The sequence below is a fragment of the Perognathus longimembris genome, chromosome 18, assembly GCF_023159225.1.
Source record: "Perognathus longimembris pacificus isolate PPM17 chromosome 18, ASM2315922v1, whole genome shotgun sequence".
NCBI classification, from domain to species: Eukaryota; Metazoa; Chordata; class Mammalia; order Rodentia; family Heteromyidae; genus Perognathus; species Perognathus longimembris.
In genome coordinates this window covers 18,315,838-18,337,641 of record NC_063178.1, presented here as the reverse complement: position 1 = coordinate 18,337,641, position 21,804 = coordinate 18,315,838, and the positions used below count along the sequence as shown (strand labels likewise).

General features: G+C 42.7%; 1 protein-coding gene across 1 annotated transcript in view; it reads left to right on the top strand.

Moving 5' to 3' along the window:
• The first annotated feature begins 12,342 nt into the window (after positions 1-12,342).
• The window catches only part of LOC125366876 (putative ankyrin repeat domain-containing protein 20A3), a 37,606-nt gene continuing 28,144 nt past the window's right edge, over positions 12,343-21,804 (top strand). The window contains exons 1-6 of the mRNA XM_048367598.1: positions 12,343-12,538; positions 13,268-13,382; positions 13,538-13,711; positions 14,571-14,677; positions 17,385-17,547; positions 20,821-20,927. Coding sequence (XP_048223555.1) covers positions 12,348-12,538; positions 13,268-13,382; positions 13,538-13,711; positions 14,571-14,677; positions 17,385-17,547; positions 20,821-20,927 — 857 coding nt within the window. The 5' untranslated portion in view covers positions 12,343-12,347. The remainder of the gene's footprint in view (positions 12,539-13,267; positions 13,383-13,537; positions 13,712-14,570; positions 14,678-17,384; positions 17,548-20,820; positions 20,928-21,804) is intronic.

Below are 21,804 nucleotides of genomic sequence, written 5' to 3'. Positions count from 1 at the left end.
TCATGGGTCACTATGTTGGAAATGAACTTTACAACCTGGATGAGGGCTAGCGGATTTGGGGGGAAGGAAATGTGGGGGAAAGTGAGAGAGTGGGAGAAATACTATTAAAAAAGAAATGCACTCATTACCTTATGTAAATGCAAACGGTCTGCACATTACCTTTACCATAAGAATGAAAAAGAATTTTCATTTCCTTGTGTCTTCTGGTAGTTAATCTCCTGATAGGGATATACAGCAAAGGTTTTTCTCTATTGCTGTGCAGAAGTTGTTGACTTTGAAACAATTGCACGTTTCAATCCTTCTCTAATTTGCTTAACTGCTGGAATTTGATTCAGTAAGTTATTGTCTACACATACATGTTTATACCTTGTCCCTATGTTTTGCTTAGTCATTCTGAAAGTATTAGTACTATGGTTCTCGGGCAGTTTGCAGTCTGATTCAAATTGTAAATTTATTATTACTAAATTGAAGAAATCTCGCAGCTATATCTTTGCTCTATTATTTTTCTTTGCTGGTTTGTTCTCTAGTGCTGGGGATCAAACCCAGGTCCTCACACGTGCTAGTCAGTGCAGGGCTATGCCATTAGAGTGTACATCCGGACAGTTTTTCACTTTTAAAATACTTAATGTATCTGGAAAAATTTCATAGCATCAAGTATAAATAAATCTATGTTTTACACCTTCCATACTAATTATAAAGCATTTAACTAGTCTTCCTATAAGTGAGCACTTTACTTGTTTTCAGTTTTCTCTGTAACAGACAATTTTACTCCAGGGATCACTGGTTTGTCTAATCGAGGAAGCTGATTGCTTCCAGGAGGAGGTTACGTCAAAATAGTGCTTGCTATTATTTCCTTACTGATGCTGACTTCTCTTCATTAACTTCTTTTGCAGCCAGCCTACCGTTTAAAGCTGACTGATGATTTATACATGTTATGTTATACCTATATGCCAAAAAAAAACAAAATTTCAGTAAACTTAGCATCCAAATGTGCTTTTCAAAGTGTGATCTTTGGTCTAGCAGCACGGTTATCACATGAGAATGTTCATAAAAATGTAAATTCCTAGATCTTGCCTCGGTCCAAGTGAATCAGAATGTCTGAGGCTGAAGCACAGCAATCTATTTTAAAGTCTTGGTGAATTCTAATGCTGATTGAAGCTGGAGAAGAATTATTCTGTATTTACATTGCCTGACAAAAGTGTGACTAACACCATTTCCATAAAAATAATATGTAGTTAGATTTATTGTTTGTAGTATTCATGTATTCTATTTTCTGTGATGCCAAATGTAAAAAAAAATCATATGAAACATAATGAGGCTAAATAAAATTATAATTTTCAATTTACTAATTTCTTTAGTGCTGAGTGTGGCTACGCGAAAATAAAAGGAATCCTGAACAAGACTAAACATGGATGAGTTGATGGACACAGCAATGGCTCCTTTGAACAGGTTTCGTGATGTGAATGAGCAATACTAAGAAAGCCACTGGGTAATAGTGAAGATCTAGATCGTGTGAGACTTTCAAAGGCAGCAGGTGAGTTTTCTTTCCTTTCCACTTCTCTTTTTGATTTCTTTTCTGTTTTGTGTGTCAGTACCTGGGTTGTTAACGCAGGGTCTGGGTGTTGTTCCTGAGCATTTTTTTTTTCAAGGCTTAACACTCTATCACTTCAGCACAGCTCAACTTTTTAAAAAATTTTGTTACTTGGAGATAAGAGTCTCATAGACTTTCCTGCATGAGCTAGCATTGAACCAGGATCCTCAGATTTCAGCTCCTAAGTATCAAAGATTTGAAACAGGAGCCACAGGCATCAGGATGAGTTTTCCTTATATTGTTTCAGTCCTTTCTTCCCATGTATACTGAGGTACAATGATTTTTTTTAAGTCACAAATAATGAAAATATCCACAGCATTAAAAAATATCTCACTGGAAGACCAATGTCAAAGTGAAAGAAAGTAAAAAGCCTAGAAAAACAATTTCATAAGTATGTGTTACGTTAAAGCACATTCTATCAAAATATAGTGGTATAAAATATAGCTGGCAAGAATTTTAAAGATGATTGTGGCTATTCACATCTTTCACAACATCAAATTATATTTTGGTTGCATTTTACTGAGAACTAGAAAACATAAGTTTTTTAAAACAGGATTATAGCAAGCAAAATGTAATAAAATCTAGATAACCACTGACATATATGTTTAAACTTGTAAAACATGTTGAATTTTGAATGTTCCCATTTTCCCAGCCAGAATGGTAAATCTAATGTTCTGGAGTTCTGTTTTGAACAATATAAATGTTTGATACAGTTTCTATCCCTTTTAAGATATCATTGCCAAGATGAAATTTCCATTTTATATATTGATATAATGGAATGACATAGTAATCACTTAGATAGAGCTTAGTCAAGAGATAACAGATGATACCTGTTCGTGATCACTTGTGTGTGTGTGTAATCCTGGCTATTCTTAATGGAGGTCAGGATGATCACTGTTCAAGTCAACTCTGGGCACAAAGTTCACAAGATGCTGTTCTTAATAAAGAGCTAGACAGAGTGCAGTTTACCTGTCATCCTACTATGTGGGAAGCACTAAGGAAATGACTAAGAAGTGCAAGCCAACCCAGGAAAAAGCAAATCTCTATTCAAAAGTAATAATAATAAAGGAAGAAGGGAGGAAGGAGAGGGACATGACTCAGCTGGTAGAGTGCTTGCCTAGTGAAGCAGGGCCTTAATTCCACACCTCAGTACTGAAAAAAGTGATAATAATTGGAACAGTTCTTTGCTGTTCAATTATTCCCCGAAACTGAAAAATCCCTGAACTAGTGTCGGTGGTTCCTGTGCGGGTTGTGTACATAGCTCCAACTCAGCTTCTCTCTTCTTTTTGTAGACATCACAATGTCACCTATAGATGAACTTCCACTCGACGTGGAGATTCAGTAGGCGTTCTTCATATCTCAGTTAAAACTTTTCTATGGGGCTGGGGATATAGCCTAGTGGCAAGAGTGCCTGCCTCGGATACACGAGGCCCTAGGTTCGATTCCCTGGCACCACATATATAGAAAACGGCCAGAAGCGGCGCCGCGCAAAGTAACTCAGGGACACCACCCAGGCCCGGAGCTCTTGCCTTTAAAATACTTATTTTAATAAATACGTTAATGCATTTGTCAACTACTGCTTCTGAATTTTGTCTACCAAGTACAATTCTTGTAGTTTTATGTAACAGCTCTTTGGCCCACGTACACAAGCAGGAGTTGTGAACCATGATCTTATTATTGATGAGAATATAAAAGAATTCACCTTACAACCAAGATCATATACAAATAGCTAACAGACTTGATCCACATTGGCTCTACTCAAATGTTCCTTATTACAGCAATTCCCTTTCAGAGAAATTATGAAATATTTGTTCTTTATATCCCTCTCCAATAGAATGTTCTGTGATAAGAAGAATGTTCTATTTGTGTGCTTCAAAATGGGACCTATGATCCACACGTAGTGATTGAGAATCTACTTTTATATTTCACAGAAGCTTAAAAGTTAGTTAACATGGGTAGTTCCTGGATGTCATGTAGAAAAGCACATTCAAGAGTTGTCAATGAGCAATCAGTTGATACATAATTACTAGGAAGTTGTTTTTCAGCTATTCAGAAACAACTTCTCTAACTTATTTTCACCCTGATAGCAAATAACTAGAATTTTTATTAGGGTTTGGAAATAGTTATAACTATTATGAATTTTTGACAGAAATCACAGAGCCACTGGGCACTAATATCCAATGTATTGATGCTGCATAGTGGATTGATATGGAGAGTTTCTGCTCTGTCTGTGGCTGACATTTCAAATTCTCTAAAAAGATCATTGATTTTGAAATCCAAAACCTATAGTTATTCTGAGAAACACCATGTTCTTTTTTCAAAATTCAATCATTCCTCTATAAATCACCCCTCTATACTATTAAGGAATGCAAAACATTAAAGCTTCAAAAATGCTTGAAGGGATGTTTGTGGCAGCAATTTCCAGAATCCCTTTCTACTCAGAAGCCAGAAATGGAAAGGTTCTTGACTCAAACCCAGAGAAGGAAAATTAGTGAAACACTATGTCAATCAACAAGCTGGACATCACTGTAATACAAACACATGCCTCCCCATGCCAGTGTAAGAAAGAGATTCACATCGTAAGGATAGCTCCCAGAAAAACGTCAGAGTTCTACTTACAAATAATGCAAACAAAATAGCAGTGAATGCCTGAAGAGAGACCCATCCTATGACTGCAAAAAATAACATATATGGAATTTTGAGTTAAATAAAAACTGCAATTCCTTGATTTCTTTCAGAACACCTCTTCACTGTGTCTAATGAACTGCAACTCCTAAGATCACAGCTGTTTTGTTTTTTTTTTTTATCCCATGGTAAGAAAGATGCTCTATCTTGATGGTCCAGCTTACTTCTACTTGCTAATAGCCCTGTCGAAACCTTCTGGAGTGCTGTAAAATAAATGATATTTGTGCTCAGCCTTCTTTGAAGGCCTATGCTTCTTTAAGTGTCATCTGATTTGCAAATCTTTTCTCTATGATCCTAGAAAAGAGAAAATTCACCCCCATGCATTTCTTATACTTTCCTCTAGAGGAATTTAATTAGAAATTAGAATAATGTTACTTTTTTCACATAAAGGACAAAAATCACTGATGGGATCAAAAGCAAGACTTAACAGATATTAAAGATACATAGAGTACAAAGCATATAATATTTTAACAGTACTATAATAGACATTATCTATAAACTCAAGAACATATTAGTTTCAATATTTTGGATGATCTTAGGATTTCAAGTCAGGGGTTTATGTTTCTCTTTTTATTGTGATTGTAGAATTGATACACAGTGGGGCTACAGTTACATGAAGGAAATGAGCAAGGAATGTAACTCTTTTGGAACCAGGTCTCCCCTTCCCTCGCTTTCTTCGGGTTTTTCCCTCTCATTCCCACTGCACAGTGTCTAGTGAGTTTCACTGTTGTATTTGTTCAACTTTTCCCCCCCTTTTCTGTGCTCTCCCTTACCCTCCAAATACAAACTAACAAACAAGATTACAGGAAAAGGAAACAAACACAGCAACAATGGCAACTAAACATGTCTCCTGTTTCCTTATCTTGGAGTTGATTTATAGAATATTATTGAGCCTTGACCAAACACTACTAGGCTATGCTCTTTTGGCCTCACTGTGTGAGTGTCTGGAGTCTTATATAAATTATCAAGCCCAAATATGTGGGCATATATATACATATATAAACACATATACATGTACACACACAATTATATACACACATAATCATTCAGTGTGCAAGCTCTTGACCACTTCAGCCACTCCAATAGCACCCTGAAGATTTTTTTCTTATGAGAGCACCATTAGGAAATGTCAAGCATAATTTAAGATAATGCTTACATAACTGACTTAATTTAGATCCATGGGAATATTGAATGACTTCAAAGACTGTCATTCATGATGAATTCTTTTTCTCTGTTGGATTTACTTTGTTAGATTATCATCCTGTTGTGCTTCTTTCTGCTTGATTCTTTTCTTCCGTTTTCATTTGGTGTCTCAGTATTTAGCTGTGCTTAGTCTCACACCGATAACCTTCATTCCTCAGCTTCCCAAGGGCTGTGTTTGCAGGCGTCTGCATATGCACAATGTGCATCTTTATTTTTCTTGTTATTTGTGTTAATGCTGGCTTTTTATCTCAGGGCCTGGGTGCTGTCCCTTAAGTCTTTATTGCTCACAGCTATTTCTGTTCCCCTTGAGCCAAAGTTCCACTTTTGGTACTACTCAGACCTCCAGGGAAGAATTACAGGCATGAGACACTAACACGCAACAGGTACTTCCCTTTGTATAAAAGTTTATCTTAGTTTTAGAAATTTTAACACCTTTTGATATTTCTAAACATTATTACCTATTATGTTGGTTCCTTATCTACTTGATAGCCTCAAAGATAAACACAAATCAATTATCATTATGTATTTAACTTTTTCAGAATCTAAAAAATATTGCACCATATAAGTCTAATTATACTGATAGGCTATTGTGGGGCTGGGAATGTGGGCTCGTGGCAAGAGTGCTTGCCTCATATGCATGAAGCCCTAGTGTCGATTCCCCAGCACCACATATATGGAAAACAGCCAGAAGTGGTGCTGTGGCTCAGTGGCAGAGTGCTAACCTTGAGCTAAGAGAAGCCAGGGACAGTGCTCAGGCCCTGGGTCCAAGGCCCAGGACTGGCCAAAAGAAAATTAAAAAAAACAAAAAATAATCTAACGGAGAGGCTATTGCATCAGTAAAATAATATCAGCAAGTATTTAAATCTCTACATTTAATTTTAGCTGTCCCATGATTGTATAGCAGGTCCATCAGTAACGGTCATAGAGTCCCCATCCTTTTAGACACTACAGCTAGTTGGAAAGAGCTTTCTTGTCATATTTTCTGTCCCTCTTAGGAAACAATATCCTTAAAGCCAAATGTATCTATACTCCGGAGAGTAATTCATTCTTGAAAAATATATCTAACTGTGGTACCTAAGTCAATTATATTTTAACCTATCTACTTTGTTTCCCTATATTTTTCACAACCTTAGAATTCAAACTACATCAAGACAAAACATGCAATATTTCATTTTTCTAATTTTAGATTTCATTTTTCTAGTTTTAGATTTCTCTCACAGCTTAATATTGATGACCCATTTTTCTTATTCTGGACATTAAGCCAAATTTTCTCATCGTATATATTTTATTCATGAAGCTAGACGAAAACAAAAAATAAGGTAATAATATAGAAATATTAGATAAATGCATGGTAACCAAAACCATCTACCTATTGTCACTAAAATGGTTGAAATTGTAAAATGATCTCTGTGGGAATAAAGATTAAATGTATTTTGAATTCTTAATATTTTTAATGAAGCATTACTTAGTGGGATCATGAAGGAGTGTCCTGTTTAGACACATACAGAACTCATGATGTAATAAGTAAATAGTGTTATCTTACCACCGTTTGCTTAGCTACAAATGACCCATCTTAGCAGGCTCTGATAGTTCCTGCCTGCAGTCCTGTCACCAGGGAGTCTGACACTGAGATCCTGTTTCAAAGCCTGACATGAAATTCATTCTCAACTAAGAGCAGTGGTGTGTGCTCCTCCTTCCAGCTGATTCTGTCTGTAGCTGAGAGGAGTGTGTTTCCAGTGCAGCCCAGGAAACAGAACGTCCATCAGAGTCTCTATCACTGATATGGGACAGGCTATGGTGCCACAACCAATGCAGAGAGGAAGGCGCCTCCCATCCCTCCCCTCTGCTGGGGCTGGGCCCTCTCCTCTCTCTCTGGGGTGTGCGGTTCTCCCGGGTTTCCACTCACCCCCCCCACCAAAGGCACCTGAGTGTCAGGGCAGTGGACAAGTGTCATCCCCCCACCCACCCCGCTGCTCGCTCAGGCCTGGGTGCACTGTCGGGCTCGGTCGCCTCTCCCGGTGTGGGGATCGAGACTCAGGTACTCTTTTATCAACTCCCTTTCTCACCCTCTCCCCTAGTCACCCGGCCCGCAGATAAGGCTAGAGTGGGGCGGGGGAGCCAGCCCCATCCTCACAGGAGAGGAGAGAGCCTGCCCGCCCCCTGACTGGTAAACAAAGTCAGACGAATGCAAGTCTCGGAGAAAGCTTCAAGAGCAACTGCTTTATTAAGGCAAAGGTAACGGGAGATGATTCCAAGAGAAGGCGATCGGCCAGGACGCCGATGGGCTGAGAGCTGTCACCTGATCCCCTTGAGCTAATGTCACTCGAAAGCGCCGAGCCAGGGCGGGACAGGGAGGTGCCTGGGCTGGCTGGAGAGTTGGGGACTGGGTGCAAAGCCGGTTCTTCTGGTTCCGGACCCAGAGAGAGTAGCCTGCTTCCGCATTCCCCTCGGGCTGGGGGGGAAGGGCGTCAAGCACCCCACCAAGTCTAAAGGCAGGATCCTAACAGTGCACCATTGCTGGGGAAACCCTCCTGTGGCCCTGAGTTCAAGGCCCAGGACTGGCAAAGCAAAGGAACCCCTTCTGAGCTGGGTTTTGTAGAGGACCCACAGTAGTAGTCCAAGTCACAGCTTGATATCTGTTAGTTTTGTTTGCTTCTAAACATTGTGAATCACTATGAAAATGAAGTGTGTCAAATTAATGGATTGTATTTTTCTTCCCTGATCACGTCATCACAAGTTGGGTGGAGAGCGATGGCTCACACCTGTGATTCCAGCACTGGGCACACGGCCCTGGGGACCCTTCAAGTTCTAGGGCGGTCCACACTGTGCAACAGCTTCCAGGCCAGCCTGGTACACAGGAGCCCTTGGCTCAAAGCTCAATTCATCTCATTCAGATTTATGATCAGTGGATTTAATTTTTCAAGTGTGTACAGTGTACATTTATTTATGTCACCGAAGTAAACTTGGTGTCCTTGAAACAAGATAAAACGTTTGGTCATTTGGATCATCTATTTTCTTGCCTAAGTGTATAATTCAAATTATATTTTTCTACATGTTTTCCATGTTGAGTTGATGAAATCAAACCAATAGTGTTACTCTGATTTTAATTTGTATCACTTTTGGAGTGATCATGTATACAGCTCTCTCTCTCTCTCTCTCTCTCCCTCCCTCCCTCTCTCCCTCCCTCCCTCTTTCCCTCCCTTCTTCTCCTGGGTCAGGGCTTACATTCCAGGCCTGGAAGCTGTCCTTGAGCTCTTTTGCCAGGGCTCTACCACCATGACCCATAGCTCCACTTCTAGTTTTCTGGTGGTTAATTGGAGACTTTCCTTCCTGGGCCAACTTTGAACTGTGATCCTCCAGGATCAAGCAACCCAACGAGCCCAAAAAAATTTTAGAAGAAAAAATTAAAACACGTACAACCAGAATTAAAATTTTTATAGCATTCAAAAAATTACAGCATGCATTTTCATGTTGTATTTTCAATATTCCCATCACTCTGACCAAAGTCTAAGTGTACCTTGTTAAGGAAATAGATCACAAACTTCATGCCAAAAAAAACCCAACTATATAATTATTATTCATCTCATAAACAATTGCCTTCAATCTGGTCTTTGAAGTATTTTCGGGGGGAAATCAAAGGTTGCTTACTTCTAATTCCAGGTTTATAAAATATGAATGTGTTACAAAATTTGTAGACAGGAATTTGAAACTCAATAGAGCATATTTTATGGAAGGATAGTCTTGATTTTACAGTATTTTAAACTGACTTTATTCCATATAATTTTCTAATAACGTAAGCTTTCCTGTTCACTGAGGAAGAAATTCTGGTAGCTCCATAGGCGTCTGAGATCTGTGTGATCAAAGTTGATGCCAACCCAGGCAGACACAGCAGACTCCTTATCACCCACCTTCTGGGCTGTTCCCTTGGTTCATCATCCTCACAGTGGGTGTGAATTCGGGAGGACCGCAGTTCCCGGCCAGCCTGAGCTGAAAAGTTCCTGAGACTCTGTGAGCAGCAGAAGCTCGATGCGGCCACGCTGGGCTTCACCAGAGCGACCGAGTCGGAGTTAGGAAGGAAGGTACACAGGGAAGGAGGAGGCTGAGCAAACACGGTTGGCTGTGTATCTAGGGATGAAGTCGAAAAAAGGGAAGTTAATAAAAGTAAGGAAAACGAGAAAATAAAAGTAATGAAACAAGCAGACATTAAAGACCTGTCATTCGAAAAGAGACTCTTTCCATTGATTTGGGAGAGCTTGGACAGGTTCCCCTGTGTGCACTAAGCCATCTCTTGATGGTGCATGTAGGGGTCTTGGAGTGTCAGCCTTCCTGTGGCCTAAGGGATCTGGGGTGTGGTGTGTGTGTGTGTGTGTGTGTGTGTGTGTGTGGAGGGTGGGGGGGTTGTTGAGGCCTGTCTGGAACCCTTGAGTTCTGCAGAAGGGTAGGGCTGCTTTTAGCTGCCCTTACCTGAGGAGGGGAGCACTCCTGCCCTGGGGGATGCTATCCTGCCCTGGGGGAGGCCATCCTGCCCTGGGGGAGGCCATCCTGCCCTGGGGGAGCCTGTCCTGCCCTGGGGGAGCCCGTCCTGCCCTGGGGGAGCCTGTTCTGCCCTGGGGGAGCCTGTCCTGCCCTGGGGGAGGCCATCCTGCCCTGGGGGAGTTCATCCTGCCCTGGGGGAGCCTGTTCTGCCCTGGGGGAGCCCATCCTGCCCTGGGCAGAGCTTTCCCTCCTCAGATTTCTTTACTGGGTTGAAAATGGGTGCTGCTGACTCAGTCTCAAGTTTCCTGCTGGCTGCTCTGGCAGGGTTTTTAGTCTTATTTATTTGTTGAATGGCTGTTGAGAAGAATATATATTGGGTCTCTGTAGGGTGAAAGACTCTATACGGATCTATCAGATCCATTTGGGACATGGTATTACTTAGGTCCTCCGCTCCCTTGCTAATCCTCTGGGTGCTGGATCTGTCTCTTGGAGAGAGTGGGGTATTTAAGTCTTCCACTATGATTGTGTTTGCATCTATCTCGTTCTGTAGTTCTGTGAGAATTTTCTTGACATATGTAGGGCCTCTTTTGTTCGGTGAGTATACATATTATCACTGTGATGTCTTGATTCTGGATTTTTCCTTGTATTAAAATATAGTGGCCTTCTTTGTCTTTTTTGAGTTGATTTTAATGAAAAGTCCAGCTTGTCTGAGATCAGGAGGGCTACTGCTGCCGTTTTTGTAGGTGCATTTGCTTGGAAGATCTTGCTCCAGCCTTTCATTCGGAGCCTGTTTTTGTCCCTTGCTGTAAGGTGGGTCTCTTGAAGACAACAGATGGCAACTTTTTGTTTACAGATCCACTCTGTCAGTCTGCTCATCTTTGTCAGAGAGTTTATACCGTTTATATTCACAGAGATCAAGGATAAGAGTGTTTTTTTCCCTTCCATTTTCCTGTTAGGCTGTTTTTCCTCACCTTCTTTTCTTTCTGTTGGGCTCTGGATATTGTAGTTTGATTCTGTTTCTGTCTGGGGGTCCTGGGGGTTTTCTGTTGAGTGGGGTTCCTCTCTTAGAGTTCGCTATAAGGCTGGTTTTTCATTCACACACTCCTTTAGATCCTATTTGCTATGGAAAGATCTGGTTTTTCCCTCGAAGGTGAATTCCACTTTTGCTGGATATTGAATTCTGGGTTGGCTATTGTTGGCCTGTAGGATTTGGATGGTGTTCTTCCATTCTCTTCGCGTGTGGTAGGTTTGTGTGGAGAGGTCTGCTGTTATTCGGATCCTCTTCCCACTGTAATAAATTTCTTGATGATCTTCTTGTATCCCCTTCCTGTGGTTGTACCTGCACTATCACTGTATCTTATCTGAATCCACTGGAAACTGCATATACTGGAATCAGAATGAGACGCTGAAAGGGATTATCAAAATCGAGAGTCACAGGGTAAAAAGACAAATGACTCCAAAAGCAATGCTTGCAAAACTGGTGTAAACCAACTGACCAACTCATGGAGGGGAGAGGGGAGTGGGGAGGGGGAGGGGGGACTGAGGAAGGAGTGACAAACAGCAGGCGGAATGTACCCAGTGCCCAATGGATGCAACTGTAACCTCTGTGTACATCACTTTGGCCATAAAAAAAATAAAAACTAAATTTAAAAAAAGAAAGACAAAGCACAAACTGATTCTTGGCATTGTCAACAAGCGGTAGGGAATCTGGAGCCATTCTAGAATGCATGTCACCTGTCATTTGCTAGCGACTCTTCCAGAAGCCCTAAGTGTGAGCTTTACACAGAACGGTGGTTCACTGAGTGTTTGCTCTTTTTTAACTGGTGGTGCTGGTGACTCGGTCACAGCCAATGTCCCCCCCCCCCCCCCCCCGCGTCCTCGGTCTGGAAGCAGCTTGCGGACCCCGCGGGGCGCCCCCCGGGCTGCGCGGAGCTCGGGTTTGCAGCCGGGGCTCCGCCGCCCAGGTCCCCGTGCTGGGCGACGGGGCGGCGCAGCTCCCGGGGGCTGGCGGGGTGGGGGCGGCCCGCGCCCGCCTGGGGGCCCCCCCGCCCCCGGCCGCGTCCTTGGGGAGCGCGCCCTGCACGCGCCCCGCCCCGGCCTCCAATGGCGCTGGGCCACGCGCACGGTGAGCGGTGGCGGTTGTGGCAGTGGAGGGAGAAGGTGCGAAGGCGCGGTGAGCGGCTGCAGTGCTGGCAGTGGAGGGAGACGGTGCGCAGGCGCGGTGAACTGTGGCGGTGGAGGGAGACGGTGCGCAGGCGCGGTGAGCCGTGGCAGTGGTGGCAGTGGAGGGAGACCTTGCGCAGGCGCGGTGAGCGGTGACAGCTGACTGAGTGCCCGGGATCCCCGACGAGGGGCAGGGGCGGGAAGTTCGTGCGGGGCCCCCGGCTCGGCCATGAGGAGGGCGCTCCGGTGCTGCTGGGGGGGCACCGGGCAGCCGGGGGGCGCGGACTCCCCGCGGGGCCTCGCCGACTACAAAGCCGTCACCAAGTGGCACCGGGCGGCCAGCGCGGGCGACGCGGCCCGAGTGCGGAAGATGCTGGTGCGGGGGAAGGCGGACGTGAACGCCGCGGACAGGCACGACCGGTGAGGACCCGGGGCCGCGGGGGCGGGGGCGCAGGGGGCGGGGGCGCAGGGGAAGGGACGGGGGCGGGGAGGGGGCGCAGGGGGCGGGGGGGGCGGGTGGATCCGATCCCCCCCACGGACCCCCTGCCGAGAGCGGGGCGGGGGCGGGGCGGAACCGAACCCCCCCACGGACCCCCTGCCGAGAGCGGGGCGGGTCCCCGGCACCCATCCCGCCCCCACTCGCAGCCCCGCGCCCTGGCGGAGGCGCTGCTGACCAAGGGCGCATGCGCACACACTCGAAGAGGGAAAGTCGGGGCCATGGCCTTGCGCCCTGGCTGCGCTCGAGGCCTCGGGGTGACAGGCTCGGCCCTGCAGGGTGTCGGCGGGGTTCTCCCGGGCCCCCTCTCGGGCCAGGGGCTGCCCCTCCCAGGGCTCTGCGCTTCAGCCTGATCAGCCCAGCAGCCCAGAAGAGGCCCCCGCTAAGCCAGACGCCCAGCACTAGGGGGGGGGGGGGGTCGCCCGGCTGCACCCCCAGGCCCTGGCACTCGCGACACTCCGTAGTCCTAGGAACGCATGGTTTCACCACTAGTAGGACAGACGGACAGCCAGCGTGCGTTACAACCCCTTCAGCCAGGAGTCCATGTTGGGAGAAGTGGGGCCCTCGCGGCTCCGCGTCCACACTGCCCGGGGGGAGGCTGCGGCTTCGGAGCGGGCTCTGCCAGGTCCTGAGAGGCCTTTGCACCCTCACAGGACGGCTCTGCATTTTGCCTGTGCCTATGGCCACCCAAAAGTGGTGACCCTCCTTCTGAGGAGTGGTTGTGAAGTGGATGCTGTGGATAGCGACTGCAACACAGCTCTGATGAAGGTAACTAGGACCCAACCATCGCCACCTGAGAGGTACTTGGTTGACCCGCTTACCACACCAACACAGGGATGACGGGGAACCTTCCTCCTTGAACCAGAACTAACTAGCAGACCACGTGTGACCTGACCACTCGCTTTCTGACGCTATCCCAACAGGCTACCCAGTGCCAACAAGAGGACTGTGTGTGTATTCTGCTGGAACATGGTGCTAACCCAAACAGGAGAGATGCCTGTGGGAAAACTGCCCTCCAGCACGCCGTTTCTGTGGGGAACATCAGGATAGCTGCGAAACTGGTGGCATTTGGGGCCTACGTGGACAACATCAGAAAGGTATCTATCACCCCAATTTACTTTGAAGTGCTTGAAATACAAGTATCATTACTTAGCACATACACATCTCTATCTGTCTACATAGACGTTTCCACCATGGTAGAAATACACACACACATGCACAAACACATATGCACAAACACTTAAGCAAACTGCACTTTATAGAAAGCAATGGATATGGATATATTATTTTGTATAAACATATATATATATTCCATATACACGTAGAAAGATTGCCAGATCATTTTGGCAACTCTGTACAGACTATTTCCCAGGGAGGATTGCGTAACTGCCCCACACTTTACAGATGCAAAAGGGTGGAGGCCTGAGGAACCAACAGTTAGAGAGGCAACCCCTTCAATAATTGGTTCTTAGAAGACTTAGGAAAATATTCCTCCACTTAACTGGAGTAACTGAATACAGATGGACTATATAGTCATGAGCACAGGAAAATTCCATAAAGCAGAGTGGTCATGAGGTATTTTAAATTTTCTATGGAGGCCAGAACTTATAGGTTTCCTTTATAATGAAAGTATCATGCCCAGTAGCGGGCAGGCTATTTGTAAGCCCTGAAACTTAGTAGGAACTACATGGCATATGCTCTGAATCAACTGGAGTTTGAGCAAGCAGTTCATTTCTAGGGAATTTTCACAGTGTACCAGGGTTCATGTGGACACTCACCCATGGGAGCTAGGGAGGCTTTCCTAGAGGAGCGGGCCAGAGAGTCACCAAGATGATGTTACTAGATCTTTACTCTCTGTATTGAGTGCTTACCCACACTGGATCTTTTATTGAATTTGCCAGTTCTCTTGGGAAATATAACCTAAGGTAAATATAAATATTTTTTATTGTTTCATAGGATATCCTGTTAGAAATTAGCAATGCTGCCAAGGAAGATGAACAACACATGAGCAACACATCATTAAAGATTGAAGAAGATGAAGGCAAAGTTGATGACATGGAAAAGTATGGCTATTTGATCAGTTTTTCATGACCTTGCGTGTATTCTAGATGGGAAACAATCACTCAATTCAGAAATACTAAGTAGGGAAAATACTAAATCATAAAACCTACCAAGTGAGCTGCAGGGTTAACAGCTTTTATTTAAGCTGGGCATAATGGCTTTAATCTAAAACCCTACCTAATTAATTGAGAGGGAAGGTTTAGGAGGATTGCAGTTTCAGCAAGAGGGAGACACTATTCAAACAGGAAAGAAAGTAAAAGGGCCTTGGGTCAGGACTCAAGCAGTAGAAGGCGCCATAGCAAGACCCAGACCCTGTATTCAAGGACTTTTGAGTGTGTGTGTGTGTGTGTGTGTGTGTGTGTGTGTCCTATTAAGGCTTGGTAGCTGCCCGCAAGTTTTTTGATCAAGGCTAGCGTTCTCCCATTTGAGCCACAACTGCCCCTCTGGATTTTGGTGCTTAGTTAGGGAGAGTCTCAGACATTTCTGCCTAAGCTGGCTACAAATTGTGATCCTGATCTCCGTCTCCTGAGTAGCTAGGATTACAGATGTGAGTCACTAAGTGTGCCAAATCAAGTTTGAATACTTCAAATAAAAGCATTTATGAAAATTACAGCATGTAGTTTACACTGTTTGGGAGGATTCATAATACCCTCAGTATGCACTGATGCTTTATATTCTTAAAGGAAGCTCAAGCCATTTGTATAATTCATATTTGTAGTTTACTTATAGGGTTCAGAATGAAATTCTTAATTACACAAAATTTTCATCATAGTACTGTCTTATGTTCCCTTTACAAATGCAAAATGAAGCATACACAGAAACTCCAAAAGCCTTTTTGTGTGTTAGAGATCACTCCTTTCTTTACAAATATTAATAATATATCATCAGAAGCTGATTAGCAACTGTTTCTATATACTCCATTCAATTGTTTTTCTCTTCTATTTCTAACGTGCCTTAATGTTGTTGATTTCTAATGTGATCTAATGAGTTTTTATTTTAACGGACATGAGAGTGAGAAATAAGGGAAAGTTTTCCTTCAGTGATTACAGGTTATTGTTGGGTGACACAGAAAGGAAAGACAGGCTTTATATTCACACAAATGAGTTAATTTAGTTCATAGATTTCATACTTGCTGTATCAATGACCTTGGAAATACTATCTATATTTCCTCATTTCCAAAAAGTGTTTAGTATATGTTTATCAGTTATTGGAAAGTTGCACATGTAGAATGAATTTTATGTCCTAGAAGTAGCTCACCGATTACCTTCTTACAGAAACTACTATAACCTAATTCTCATTACATTACTTTCAAAACTGATAGTGATTTGAGCAGCAAAGAGATTGTATTCATTTTACTTTTACCTTTGTATATATTACAATATATTTTATCAGACTCCGAGGAAATGAAGAACATTTCCATTTGAAATAGTTCTCTACCTCAGAGAATGACTCAGTATTGTTAAAACCTTTAAAAATGTTTTCACTAGAATTACTACCACAAAATTTGTTGTGGGAGAAGTTTTTCTGTTTTGACATTAGTGAGAATGCACAAACATGAATAGTTGAGTTTTCGAATACTTACATTGGTTAATCTGTGGAAATCTTCAACTATACACAGATAGAAAATATTATATTGATAATGTATACCTCATTATCTATTGTAGAAATTATATTCACTTAAAAATTTGAGTGTGAAGATAAATTGTTATCATAGTAAAAGGCAAACGATTTATACAATCTGAAGAGAAACCAGGCTATGAAATTACTACTTTAGTAGCCCTTAATCTTACTGTAAACTGTGCATCTCAAAATATTGTCAGGATTCTGCCTAAGCAAGGTATTGACATCTCTGCTAGAGATACTATTGGGTGGACTGAACTATCCAAATCAATTTTTGCTGTGGCTGCACTAATTAAGACTACATGATAATACCCCTTATGGTCTCCTTGAGGGCTAAAACAGATAATTTTCCCATGCTATTTACATCTGCTGCTGTTTCCTTCTCCAGCTCAGTTTTGGATGGCTGAGTTAGTGACTTCAGCTGGCAGATATCATGCAGAAGGCTAGCACAGCAGGACATAGCAATGGTGTGGGTTCTTCATCTCAGGCCTTGCTTTCTAGTGGTACTGGGACTGACTCAAGAGTTCTGCACATATGAGGAACGTGTTCTGGTACTGATTTATAGTCTCTCCAGCTCCTTCAGCATCTTTATTCTTAGAGATCTGTGCAGTGTCTACTTTACTCAATGTATAACCTCTCCCTATGCATGGGTTGCAAGCAGGGCCACATCTTTGATAGTAGTGACCTGCTTTTCCTGCTTGAACAAAGCCAAGTAAGCAGAACACCATCCATTAATCTCTTAGATTTTTAGATCACAAATTTCTTGAATTTCTTAAGAACTTTAGGAGTTATTTAAGCCCAAAGAGGATAATATCCTTTCCCAATCAGATGGGATGTGAGCAGACCAGTGGAATTCTTCGTGTCTGTAGCTTGTATTACAGTCTAATAATGAACATCTTATGTATTCTCATTGTCCTTCATAAGATCTCTCATTTCTCCTTAAATTATACATGGAAAGTGTACAAAGTTTTCGACACATCATATTTGCTTTATCTTATGCAATGTCACATCGATATCTGACAAGAGAGCTCACAAAGTGACCTTTCCCTTTATTAATCAAAATGTTAAGATGATCGCACTTATTCACAGTAAATGCCGAGGACAAGAGGAAAGCAACGAAGAAACTACTGCATCTCATGAAAATGTTCCCGAAGAAGAGCATACTAAGAAACTCCACGTGAAAACAAAACTTGAAACAGATATGATACCACCAGATATGGAACTGAATGGTTCAGAGGTAAATGTGAGTGAGGTAATTAATCTTCCATAATGCTGTCACGTTCCTAACTTTATTAATAGCAGGACGAACTACGTGTGCTGATGCACTAAGTGTGGACAAGGAAGAGCCTGGTGCACTCCTGAAACTAGGAAATCTCAATGTACCTTCAGAATCCCAGGGGGAAACATAATGTGTAGGAGATTGGCTATGCAGAGAAATTATCCAAACCTGGTAGGGGCCCTCGAGGCTACTGTATACAAGAAGTGAACTTGAAGGAGGATGGAATGTATAACTGATCAAGTTGAAGGGGCCATGCTGAATGTGATCATTAGTTGAACTAGTCACCTTCGTTGAAGCCTTCCTACTTCAATAACTCCCAGAAATCCAATAAAGACAAACAGAATGTTGGTAGCCCCAAGCAGTTTCTCTGGCGTACTCCCCTCTGCTAACTCATTAAACCAAACTGCGATGGCCAAGTGCCCGGATGGCAGCCCTTGCGAAACTCCCTCTTGTCCTGGGCCGCAAGGACCCCAGAAGAGATTGTTCCTCTTCTGACTCTGTCCTGGGAGGAATTCCTCTCTCCACCTTCCGGGGAGATGGGGAGGGCACAGAAAAGCCCATATTCTTTCCAAAACCACTTGAGGCTCCCCAGCCTCTCCCCTCAGATCCCTGCCCCTCCCATGTTGCTGGCCATGCCGTCCTCCTTTGTGCCCTTTTGGGCTTTGTTTTTCTCAAGGCTGCGTTTGCGGGCACCAGGGCAGGTTGTTTAATTACCTGCTGACATCTGGTTCCATTCCTGATGCTGTATCAGGCCCCTCTCTGTCTCTTCCTGCCTTCCTCTCCTAACTGTCCTTCTTCCCCTCTGGATTCTGCTGTTGGCTTTGGGGTTCACGACCAGGTTCTCCATCAATAAAAAGATAAAGTTGGCTCTTTTTAGTGCACATCCTCCCCACCTCCTCAGAAAATAATCATCTTACAAAATTTCCTGCTTACTTGTCCATGTAGTGGTCGTGTATGGATACAGTGGCCTTTCATTTGGTGTATAACAATGCTCAGGTTGAGAAAGACTGCCATACAATCATCTCAAGAAATGTATTTAGGAGGATTCTTAGTTGACCAGAATATGTGACTTAACTGGAATTTTGTGCAAAAGCAGAGAAAAGCTAAACTGATTCCTGCGATAGATTCTTTGACACTTAAAGCCCCTTAAGATAAGTGGAGCTCTCATTACTGAAATGTGATTTCTAAGAGGTGGCAGATAGTGTGTAATTTTGAATGGAATTGCATCGTAAATTGAACAATAGTCCCTACTCTAGCTCTACCTAGGGATTGTAAGAGTTGTCAGTAAGCGATTGTCCCTGTACCTCCAAGGCATGAAAGAAATTCACTCAGTAGATGAGAGATGAGAATGCAATGTCTCTTGTTTCCTGTTGTTCTCCAGAAGAATTATTCCGCACACTGACTAACAGAAAGATAACAAATTTTCACATCCACGTCGCCTCTAAGGTCCCAACTTTTCAAATATTTTAGATGTACCAGGCATGGATATTTGAGGATTTTCTCAAGACTCAGATACTGCTCCTAGACATAAGGGACACAGGATTGATACATGTCCATATATGTCACTCAGGAACTCAAAACTTCAGAGCAGATCATATGTTGCTCTCTTGATCCTTTTATTTCCATCCATATAAGCCTAATTTTCCTTTGCTATTCTTTGGTTTTTTCATCTCTTAGAACATAAAAGAAATATTACTGGCCTTGTCTCTGGGCTTCCAGAAAGACACCCTTTTCCTTCCAACCTACCGTCTTTCACTCCCATTTAAACAGTCTTGAGAAACATGTTGGCATTGTCTTTTGCTAAATAGAAGCTGACCCTCTGTGAATTTCAAGTTTCCTGTGGATACTCAGGTCATCCACCAAGAGTCAGGGAGAAGCAGAGTTTTCTGAATCTGCATGTTAGCCAATTGCATTTTTAAATGACTTCAACTCTGGTAGCCCATCCATTGTGTCTGTTATGTTGACACAGATCAGACATCAGCAGCCTGGAAGTGCTAAGCACCAAAAATCCGATAGAGTCGGATAATCCAATGTGAATTTTTTTTTAACTTTTCTGCTACTGAGCATATGAGGCAAGTTCCTCTAACTTTGTCCTGTTTGATTGTTTGACATTTCCACCACTTGAGAAATGGCTCCAGTGTACTGATCATTTTGGCAACTCTGTACAGACTATTTCCCAGGGAGGATTTGGTAACTGCCCCACACTTTACAGATGCAAAAGGGTGGAGGTATGAGGAACCAACAGTTAGAGAAGCAACCCTTTCAATAGTTTGTTCTTAGAAGACTTAGGAAAATATTCCTCCACTTAACTGGAGTAACTGGATACAGATGGACTACATAGTAATGAGCACAGGAAAATTCGATAAAGCAGAGTGGTCATAAGGTATTTTAAATTTCCTATGTAGGTCAGAACTTACAGGTTTCTTTTATAATGAAAGTATCATGCCCAGTAGCAGTCAGGCTATTTGTAGGCCCTGAAACTTTTTTTTTCAAATTTTTGTAATAAAACTGATGTACAGAGAGGTTACAGTTTCATACGTTAGGCATTGGATACATTTCTTGTACTGTTTGTTACCTTGTCCTTTTTACCCCCCTCCCCTTCCCCTATGCCCCCTGAGGTGTTCAGTTCACTTACACCAAACAGTTTTGCAAGTATTGCTTTTGTTGTTGTTTCTCTTATTTTACACTTAGTCTCTCAATTTTGGTATTCCCTTTCAATTTCCTAATTCTAGTACCAGTATACACGGTTTCCTGTATACTCAGATAAGATTACAGAGATAGTGTAGCTACAATCACAAGAGGGTGACACAAAAACATCATCAATAGTAGAAACTACAGATACACATGGGATGTTGAAAGTAGTTACAACTTTGATATAACAATCATTTCAATAAAATTGAGTTCATTTCACTTAGCATCATAGCTATTGGTTTCTTGTGATCCTCTGCTGTAAGCCCCGAAACTATATAGGAACTACACGACAAATGCTCTGAAGCAACTGAAGTTTGAGGGGGCAGTAAATTTCTAGGGAATTTTCACAGTGTACCAGGGTTCATGTGGACACTCACCCATGGGAGCTAGGGAGGCTTTCCTAGAGGAGGGGGCCAGAAAGTCACAAAGATGATTTTAATAGATCTTTACTCTCTGTATTGAGTGTTTACCCACACAGGATCTTGCATTGAATTTTCCTGTTCTCTTAGGAAATGTAACGTAGGGTAAATATAAATATTTATTATTGTTTCATAGGATGAAGCATTGGCAATTACCACTCCTGAAAAGGAATGTGAACACCAGAAGACAGAAACAACATTAAAGAATGAAGAAAATGAAGGCGAAGTTGATGACATGGAAAAGTATGGCTATTTGATCAGTTTTTCATGACCTTGCATGTATTCTAGATGGGAAACAATCACTCAATTCAGAAATACTAAGTAGGGAAAATACTAAATCATACAACCTACCAAGTGAGCTGCAGGGTTAAAAGCTTTTATTTAAGCTGGGCATAATGGCTTTAAACTAAAGCCCTAGCTAATTAATTGAGAGGGAAGGTTTAGGAGGATTGTAGTTTCAGCAAGAGGGAGACACTATTCAAACAGGAAAGAAAGCAAAAGGGCCTCGGGTCAGGACTCAACCAGTAGAAGGCTCCATAGCAAGACCCAGACCCTGTGTTGAAGAATTCTTGTGTGTGTGTGTGTGTGTGTGTGTGTCCTATTAAGGCTTGGTAGCTGCCTGCAAGTGTCTTGTTCAAGGCAAGCGTTCTCCCATTTGAGCCACAACTGCCCCTCTGGATTTTGGTGCTTAGTTAGGGAGAGTCTCAGACACATCTGCCCAAGCTGGCTACAAATTGTGGTCCTGACCTCTGTCTCCTGAGTAGCTAGGATTACAGATGTGAGTCACTAAGTGTGCCAAATCAAGTTTGAATACTTCAAATAAAAGCATTTATGTAAATTACAGCATGTAGTTTACACTGTTTGGGAGGATTCATAATACCCTCAGTATGCATTGATGCTTTGTATTCTTAATGGAAGCTCAAGTCATTTGTATAATTCATATTTGTAGTTTACTTATAGGGCTCACAATGAATTCTTAACAATTACACAAAATTTCATCATTGGTACTGTCTTGTGTTTTCTTTACAAATGCAAAATGAAGCATAAACAGAAACTCCAGAAGCATTTTTTGTTTTAGAGATTACTTCTTTCTTTACTAATATTAATAATATAGCATCAC